This window comes from Tigriopus californicus, chromosome 4, assembly GCF_007210705.1.
Source record: "Tigriopus californicus strain San Diego chromosome 4, Tcal_SD_v2.1, whole genome shotgun sequence".
Lineage (NCBI taxonomy): Eukaryota > Metazoa > Arthropoda > Copepoda > Harpacticoida > Harpacticidae > Tigriopus > Tigriopus californicus.
In genome coordinates, this window is record NC_081443.1 from 5,169,295 (window position 1) to 5,179,344 (window position 10,050).

General features: G+C 42.2%; 1 protein-coding gene across 1 annotated transcript; it reads left to right on the forward strand.

The window, feature by feature from the left end:
* Window positions 1–1,494: 1,494 nt before the first annotated feature.
* Window positions 1,495–2,565, forward strand: LOC131879523 (mitochondrial carnitine/acylcarnitine carrier protein-like). Its single transcript, XM_059225872.1, has one exon. It carries the CDS (start codon window positions 1,546–1,548, stop codon window positions 2,452–2,454), a length of 909 nt encoding a protein of 302 aa, XP_059081855.1. The 5' UTR covers window positions 1,495–1,545; the 3' UTR covers window positions 2,455–2,565.
* Window positions 2,566–10,050: the final 7,485 nt, after the last annotated feature.

Sequence of the window (10,050 nt, forward strand, 5' to 3'; positions counted from 1 at the left end):
ATCTTCCAATCTAACCTCAGGCTACGGGATCAGAGAGCCAATGCTCTCAGCGAGTGATTGTTCAGGAGTGACGGATCCGGAAAGCCGTTGCGAGATTGAAATCGTTGGCCAAGTTGAAAACGAAATCATCAGACTTTTGCATTGACTGAAAAGAACAAATTAAGGCACTAACTACTAATTGAGGTTCGGAAACTCCTTTTACGTTGACTTCTGTGGCAACACTTTCATTATCAAAATTCTGACCAAGAACAATCCCAGTCAGGGCCGCCAGATATATTCTTGGATTCCAGACAATGCGATGCTAAATTACTATCGTTCCTATCTGCGCTACCCCAATGGAATATTTGTGGCATCTGCTATCTAACGATATAAAGTGTCACTAGAACCTATGAATAATAACAAAGGCCAATTCACCTGGAGGATATAAACGTTCCTAAGGATCGCATTTCCAAGCCGCAACGTCAACATGCTGTACTGCATTCCACAGATTCTGCAAAGATTCACCCGTGGGCTTCCAAAAGTGCTGAAGCGAGTCAAAAGTCAAAGGACTCGTACGAGTCCGACTTTTGCCGGATTCGCAGAGTCCGGACTCGAACTTGGAAGGGGAGTAAAGACTTTTATTACGGTCGGGTCTTGCAAAAAGACTCGTCTTGCGAAATTCTACGAAATAATGAAAACGAAATTCTTGGCGAGTTTTCTCCCAAATCGAGTAAAGTACTCTCGTGCACTCGGGTTCGAGTCCGGACTCGCCCCAACACTAGCTTCCAGTGATTCGTACCTAGGTCACCCAAACTTATGCTGGAACGAGTCCAGGTTTGTGTCCAAATGCACTCAAAGAAAAAACTCTTTTATCATTCGAGCGTATTTCTACGTTTTCCCGCACTGGATAAGCATAAACAATGTTTGATTTTAGTTCTATCACAAGCAGGTGGCACCAATTCTGAACATAAGCCATTGATAGCCATGGGATGTTGGCTTAAGGAGGTTTTGCCTTTTACTATCATACTACCACTTTTTGGCCCATTATTGTTTATTGTAAAAACACTCTTGGACACCTCATCCACACTTATTTTACAAACATAGTGAGAGCATTGAAAACCGGACACTATACATTTTTCTAGAGAGTAAGCCTTTTTCAACAAAAGTAATCATGTATTTGGTTACAAAGCCAAAGTATTTGCTCTGATAGGGAGAACTTTTAGTCCAACTACGAAAAGCTTTGAGGACCTCGCTTCAAATGTGATGCGAACTTTCGAGACCTTCAAATGTTTGTCTTCGCTGTCCAAAGTAGTTCCCATCATTTCAAATTCATCGGTTGACCTCTTTGTTTAAAAATGGCGGAAAGAGTTTCAAATTTGGTTCAAAGTCATTTTTCTTTGGAGACAAACAATTCAAATCATGTTTTTTCTTTAGTACCAAAGCAACTCCCTATAGCTGTCAGAGTTCACTTCTGCTCGTAGCTGGAACCGAACTTGTAGAAAACTTGGCAAACCTGATTCCTACATAAAAATGTTGTTCAGAGTTCAGACCTAATGTCAACTCAACATGTCGCACTTATCTGACTTGGCGAAGCTCAAGGCTCAAATCAGAAGCAATCCGAACTTGAACGTGTTTTCCGGAGCTGTGGGAGGTTTAGCTTCTTTGACAATCGGGCACCCCTTGGATACAGTCAAAGTAACTTTGCAAACCATGAAAGCTGACTCTAGCGGTAAAATGCCGTACGCGGGAATGTTGGATTGTTCCAAGAAATTGATCAAAAGCGATGGAATCCTTTCACTTTATCGTGGTTTGGGTAGCATGATAATCATGACCATGCCAAGATTTGCCCTAACTTTCCATGGTAATGCTTTGGGAAAGCAACTGTATGCAAAGTGGTTTCCCCGAGACGAAAAGAAGACAGGAGTGCCTGTGGGACAAATTTTGTTTGGTGGAACATTTTCACAGATTTTAGTGTCACCTTTTATAGTTGCACCATTTGAAAGAGTCAAAGTGCTCATGCAGACTCAAAAACCCCGCGAATTCAAGAACCAATGGGATTGTTTTAAGTTTTTACTTAATAAGCAAGGTCTTGCCAGCGTTTTCAGAGGCATCCCAATTACATACTCTCGTGATATGCCAACATTTGGTTTTTACTTCTTGTGCTACGAATTAGTGAAATATGCATTCGATAAAGAGGGCAGTAATCCCTTGGTCACTTTACTGGCCGGAGGCTGTGCAGGAGTAGGCGGGTGGGCAGTGGCAATACCAATGGATACGATCAAAAACAGGCACCAGGCCACTATGAAAAAATACAATTCATTCGTTACTTTGAAACACCTCATAAAAGAAGAAGGATTTACTGGATTGTTTCGAGGGGGAGGAACAATCCTTATTCGGGCATTTCCTACAAATGCCGCAGCATTCTTGGGCTATGAAACTTGCGTGAGCCTCATCGCAAGATTTACCGCAATCTGAAGTGCCACCATGATCATATTTCTCGAGTTACAGTATTGTGTAATTTGAAAGAAATGTATGCTTGAATGATTTTTATAACAAAATGAAATGAATCAGTTTCATCATTTTTCATCCACCAGGTGTACTCTAGGGGAGGGTAAAAGAAATGCTATACCTCAAAATAACATTAATGCCCTGTCTTCTTATTTTCACTCACCTCTTAATTTTGCCTCGTTAATCTGTCGACTTCAATGGGCATTTGTATTTTCTTTTTCAAGAGTGCCACATTTTACACTTGTTCAGTAAATTGCATTTCTAATTTCAAGAGAAGGCCGGAAAGCAAAGCTCAAGAAGAGATGGAGCTTGGCAAAATATATTTCTACATACATATATTCTTTATTTCTAGCTTCCGACTTGCCATATTCTCGATTTCTTCAGAGTTGTTCTACTGTGGATTAAGCTGAAGCCCTATTGAGACAATGTAGCGGAAAAGAATATGACGTCATGATTAGGGGTCGGAAAAATAGTTTGTGATTTCGGTCAAAATAGTTTTTTTTAGGTTATGAAAATCAGCCAAAGTCAGTTCGAAAACGTTAGAACAAGGGATAAGAACGTTGTTTTCTTTTTGTTTTGTTGTTTGTGTTATTCATGTATTTTGGTGGGTTTTAAGACAAAATTGCTTGATTATGGTTTTTTAAGATCTTCTTGCTTTTTGGACTCAGAAATATAATCTTGCCTTTGAGTAAAATTCCGAAAAATTATGCAATTTTACGGGAGATTTTATGCTAGCGCTAGGGCGAGTCCGGCAAAAGTCGGACTCATGTGAGCCCACTGATTTTCTAACTTTTTGCCGGAAGTCTAGCACAAAGACTTGTCTTCCGAAATCCCCCCAAAAAATGAATAACTTTTTTTTTTGACAAGTCGAGACTCAAGTCCGACCAGTTTCTCCAAAATCGGTTAAGAGTTTCGAGTGGACTTGGACTCGAGTCCGGACTCGCTCCAACACTTTTGTATACTGTATGGTTGATAACGCGCCAATACTTTTGCAATCATGATTTCCAACAAATATGACAAAGAAAGGCACAGTTTCAAAAGGTTTTGGTGACAAACTTTAAAATCCTTCATTACTCAATTTGTTCCCCTTAAACATTCGTAGGGAGTAGGTAGCTGTTGATCCATTCGTATCTTTTAAGGGAAATGATTGTAGCACAGTTGACTAATGCGTGACCGAGTTTAACTCTGGTTCATGGGTTCGATCTCAGGTCTCCCACCCTCCCAAACCTAAAACCCTGCTCATCTAGGGGATATTCGCCTCGAATGGCGACTCTCGAACCCAGAATGGGCCCCCAACAACCAAAGATGGCATCAAAAACTGTACATACAATCACATATAGTATATTTAAAGATCTGTATCCAATGAGACTTGCATCTCGCAATAAAGAGTTTTTGTTTTTTTCAAGACAGACGTTTTCGACTAAAATTCCTGATCAACCCTTTTTCCAAGGGCTAGCTAGATCTGCTCACTCTAATTCGTTGTTCGATCAAATAATATATGAAGGTAAGTTAAGTAAAATCAATAAGTTTTTCGTCTTAAACTGCTGGGAATTCCAATCCCAGTAGAGCGGTAAAGAAGTCCGAAAAAATACATTTTACGGGAGGCAGAATACTGTATGGTTGCTATCGCACCAACACTTCTGCAATTATCGTTTCCAGCTAATAGCACTGGGAAAAGAACAATTTCACAAGATGCGTCATCTTGCAACCTAAGAAAAAGAACAATGGCACTATCACATTGTTGACTAGAATGATAATGTCAATGACAGAAATATAGCGAGTGAAAGGCGTGGTTGGACTCGCCGCAGACAGTTCATGGACACTCAGGTCTTAACCAAAGATGATATGACTCATCAGAGCACATGAGGTAGTGACTGGAATCGGATATTTCTCTGACAAGGTAACGATATACCCTAATGTATTATTAGACATACTCTTATGGGAATTGAAAAGCCTCTCGGAAGGGTTGATGGTGTACACTATTAATGGTGTCAAAATATTTGTTAATAAGTCCAGTTTTTAAGAGAAATTTTGTCAAATTTTCAATTCATAATTTCATTTTTAACCTAAAGCTTGAAAAGGTCAAAACTGCTTCTAAAACTGGCAGCATACCATGCAGCATAATTCAGGACATTGAGACAAAATGACGTTACATCTGATAAATCTAACTATTCATGCAAAAGTTTAGCAATAACAATTACAGAAAATGAATTTAACAAACCACCCTGGATAAGTTAAGGTGTGGATATAAGCCGTCAGAAGTGTTAATTCCACCTCGGATTTTTTTCTCGTTAAAAAAAGTTAGAAAAAAAAATCAGTTAACCAATCATGAGAAAAGTTCCTTCAGGCGTGCTAAGTGGGTTGAGGAGATTGCCAGTCTTGAAATAATTTAAGAAATCATCAATGGGCCAGCTGGGAACTTTGTATGCCATTAGTCTTGCACCTTAGCTTAGAATATATATAGAGCTTTACAATCTTATAAAGAAACATATCAACATTTAAACATGTTGAAAACATCGCTAAAATATCACAAACAGATAAAAGCGCCATCTTAAGTTTGGTCTCACAATTTTTCTGCTCGTTACACAATAACCATTAGATCCTTACTCCTCGGATGCGTCTCTTAAAGTTGCATTTCTCCAACTAAATTTCATTATTCGTCCGTTATTGTTTAACCAAATAGTTAAGGATTTATTTTAGATTGGATAATGAGTCAATACAAATAAATGCAATAGAACGCATTAAGTAATGGCTTACATTTACGTGAAATACTACGATATCTTACCGGTAATAATGATTCAAATATCAGAGCAAGAAAATGAGGACAGCTGGTTGACATACTTCTTCACAGGATTAGTCGATTCGAGGGGGTTTTAGGGCTTGGGCCGTTTTCTGGGAATTGGTCTGGCGCTTTTCCTGGCTTACATCATCAAAGATTGATATGACATTTGTGAGTCAAGTTTATAGTTGATTCATTTCTTAGTTGCTCCGTGTTTCGTATCATCAAAGCTGAAAGTAAAGTATCGAAGAAATAAGTTCGGCGATTTTCCAAAATCTTGAACTGAATGGACTGTTTTTATGAAACTTGGGTTACACCTGGCTTTTCCTGAAGATGTTGGATTTTGTAAACATTCAGGTACTCTTCAGAAAATATTTCATTTCTTGGAGTCAGGAAGTCCCTTTTGTTTTATGACGCATTTTGTCAAGATTCAGAAATGTCCGATCCCGAGTTGCCGTGTTATTATGAAAGAGGAAAACAGTGAAAAACAGAAATTGATACATGTTTGATCCCATTGTATGTCCGCATTAGGTCTAACCACGGACTTCTAGAGATATGGACTGCAAACGGAAGCAAAAATAACCTATCTCCTAAACCGCTCATCTCATTCCAAATAAGCACTTCATACGACCACAAGATCTTGTTGAATAGATGAAGTCAGGCCAAGTTTGAGCCCAAACCTATGCCTAGGGAACTCAGGAGACATGCTCAAAGTTATATAGTAGACACTACATAAATTTGAATTTTCGGCTTGGTCAGCTACATAAGCTTTTGACAACATAACTTTGAAACGATCGACTTTGCATGTAAATGATAATAAGTTGACCTGCCTTAATTGAGAAGATCTACATTTCTTATTTATTACCTTAATTCGAAAGGTGCTCAGAGTGGCTATGACCAAGAAAAGCCGATTTGCCGGGAAGCTCGTTCGTGCAGTCCATATTTCTAGAAGTTCGTGGTCTAACATAGTATTTGAGGCGAGAAGACCAGGAGTATTGATCAGTCAGTCTCCTTTAATGAGAGTTGGCGATGACCAAAATCCAATCTTATTTGTTTGCAGGCTGGGCAGTTTTTTTTCAGCCAGCAATGTTAGCTCATGCAAAATCGATGCTAAAGAAATGCTAATTGGAATTCGAAAATGCTAGAACAATGCTACTTTTTAAAGAAAACCATATCATCATGGTGCTCATAAAGGATTTCAGACTCACAATTCAATTATATTCCCAGAAGCCGTCCGTCTATCTTGCTGGCTCAGCATGGCAAATCCCTCCATCAACTGGCTGAATTGCAGACACTTTGTGTAACGCCAAGGTAGCGCCTTGGGGTTGCCTCTATCCTGAGTGATGAGGTAGTCTTTCTGAAAGGCAAGTGGCAGCCCTCCCAAAACTGGTCCATAACAAGAAGTCTCAACCAGGGCAAAACTTAGAGCACTTCAAATACCGATTCCCTTTGCTGGTACCAACAGCAGTATCTTCAACTCGGTGGTCGCAATTGGAAGCTCTGACAACCTCCTCACTTGCTCAATCCCAGGTTTTCATCGTGTTACTCTCGTTTCCCTCGCTCACCTCAACCAAGTTGAGTGACCACAAACCAAAATACGCTGTTCAGCACAGGATCATCACCAACGGTCGACCAATATTGCCAAACTTCGACGACTGGCACGGACAAGCTCTCCCTGGCCAGGAACGAGTTTAGTGCAATGCGCGAGGCTTTTATACTTTGACCTTCTGCAAGCAACTAGGCGTCCCCACTGCACATGGTTCCAAATAAATCAGGTGGTTGGCGAGCTTGTGGAGACTACCAAGCTTTAATGCCATCACCACACCAGATCGCCACCAATTCCTCACATCCAAGATTTCACACTCAAGCCTCCGCGGTACAAGAGTTTTCTCCAAGATTGATTTGGTTCGCGGTTACCGATTTGTGGACGAGGTCTGCCGTGACTTGGATTTCGGACGATCTCTTGGTAGTCAGCAAGGAAGGGGATGCCCATGAACAACATTTTCAGCAATTGTTTCGGCATTTGTCAAATACGGCCTGATTGTCAATCCCAACCAGTGTGTTTTGGTATCTTGGAGCTTGATTTTTTGGGACACCGCGGCGGCGCATCGTCTCTCGCCACGAAGGACCATACGAGAGCTCTCCAGGCTTTTCCGCCTCCGAAAACGAAGCGCTCACTTCAAGAATTTCTGGGATTGATCAACTTCTATCACCGCTTCATACCTCAATGCGCTGCCATTCTTCACCCTTTACAACCACCTGAAGACAAAGGAGAAACTAACCAACTGGACGGAGAATGGGCGCAATCCAAGAGCTAGCCAGCCTAGCCTATCCTGAACCAATCACTCCCACTTTTATTCAGTTGACGCATCGGGGGTGGCTGTCGAAGTGGTGTTGGAGCAGCTTCTAGGTGACTATTGGACCCCAGTGGCATTTTTCCCACGCTAACTTTGGGACGCGAAACGCGCTACTCTGCATTTGACCGGGAGCTCTGGCAGTGTATTTGGCCATCGGTCATTTCCGACACTTCGTAGAGGGACGCAAATTCCAGGTGTTCACCAATCACAAGCCGCTCACCTATGCAGTCTCAAGTTCCTCCGACAAGAGGACTCCCCGACAGGAATGGCACCTTTCATACATCTCCGAATTTACCCAACATTTGCGTCATGTGGAAGGTAAACACAACGTCGTGGGACGCACTCTCCCGATCAGCCATCTGGAATGTGCACATTCATCGGTGACACCGACCGTCGATTTCGATGAGATAGCCGATGCCCAAGCGGCTGATCCAGAGCTTCCAGCAATCCGTACGTCGATCACATCTATGGACCTCGTGATGTGTCGTCGTATGACGGCTCCAAACCGGTTCTCTGCGACGTCTCCTTGGCCATCCACGCCCAATCGTCCCAAGGTCCTTGAGCGAGCAGTTTTTGGTGCCCTTACGGAATAGCGCATGGGGCTCCCGTGTTACCAGACGCTTGATTACTGAATGATATGTGTGTATGGGCTAAAAAAGACGTCACGACTTGGTGCCGAAGCTGTGTGGCGTGCCAAGGCGCCAAATCAACCGGCACACAGTGAGCCCACATCAAGCTTTCAAGCTTCCTTCTCGACGGTTTGATCACATCCATATCGATATCGTGGGTCCTCTTTCCCCATCTCGTGGTTGTGCCTACTTATTTACCGTCATGGATTGGTATACTTGTTGGCCAGAAGCCATTCCAATGCCAGATCCTACAGCTGAATCATGTGCCAGAGCTTTATTAAGTGGATGGGTTGCCCGTTCTTCGTTCCGACTATCGTCGCCTTGACAGGGATGACAATTCGTTTCAGGATTGTGAACATCATGGATGGAGCTTTTCGGGATCATACCAATTCAAACGACATCCTACACCACAGGCCAACGATATTGTGGAGCGAATGCACCGTCAATTAAAAGCCTCCTTAGAAGCACGCCTCTCAGATGATTTGTGGATGACCACCTGCCTTTTGTTCTGCTAGGTATGCGGGCCGCAATTAAGATAGACATTGGATGCTCGGCGGTTGAATTGGTCTACGGCAACGTGTTGCGTCTACCAGGCGAATTGTGTACTCCACAACATGGAGAAGAAATAGATCCTTCAACGTTCACTGCTCAGCTCCGTCGATATTTTTTGCAAATCCGACCCACTGCCACATCAACCCATCTTAAACTCTTTTACGTGCCAAACAATTGTCCAAAGCAACCCATGTATTTGTACATCTTGATGCCCATCAAACCCCGCTTCAGAAACCCTATGATGGCCCTTCTCCGTTTTAAAATGGGCGACAATTGTTTTAAAGCAGACTTGGGAATAGGCAGAAACAACATTTCTATAGACCGTCTCAAACCCGCCTTTGTCGAATCTGCGGACAAAGACACGCCAACCGCCACTTCCTCACCAACATCATCGATTTCTCCAACATCAACCCTCGCATCAAACACCAGTTACAGTTTTCAACCAACTGCGGACCTAGATGGACTCCCAACAGATGGATTTACAACTCGTCGAGGTCGAATTATAAGTTGACCTTCCCGATTTTTGCATAGGTCGTAGTAAGTCTCGGGGAGGGGGGGGGGGGGAGTGGCTGTGGGGATCAATTAACGCGATGTTGATGAGAGACGGAATGCGTTAGCGTTGTTTGTACTTGTACTTTTAGTCTGAGAATAAAGGCATTGGTTCATGAGACCGAGGAAATAGAGACCTATTGAATTCTATTCGTCATTCATATTCGATACTCTTTAGTATTGACTTGAAGACCGTCGGCAATAACCGTGGAGTGCATTGATGGCATTTTGCAATTCCACGGCTGAATCGGCTAAGAGAACCAGGTCGTCTGCACATTGAAGATGGTAAATTGAAGCAAAACCGTCAGTGGAAGCATCAAACAGTGGATCGGAGATCCTTCATATTTCTAAATATTTGTTTATTGGCAAACTTTGTTCTTGCCAATAAATCTTTTGACATCAGTCACTAATCTGGGCCAAACGAAATGTTGAGATGCTAGTCATCGGGTTCGCTTTTATACCGTCATGAGATAAATGGTGAAGAGTAACATTGCATACTTTATGTAGTGACGAAGGCACGGACGGACGAGTCTATGAAACTCGGCAATCACAGAGAGTGCTCATGTTTCAAAAGGTGAGATTTTAAGTGTTTTTAGTTTTGCAGGACGTGAGAGGTTTCCGGCAATTACGTTGAGCTTCAAAAATGTCGAAGGGTTGAGGATCAATCAAATTGATGGAGTTGACAAGCCATCCGCAA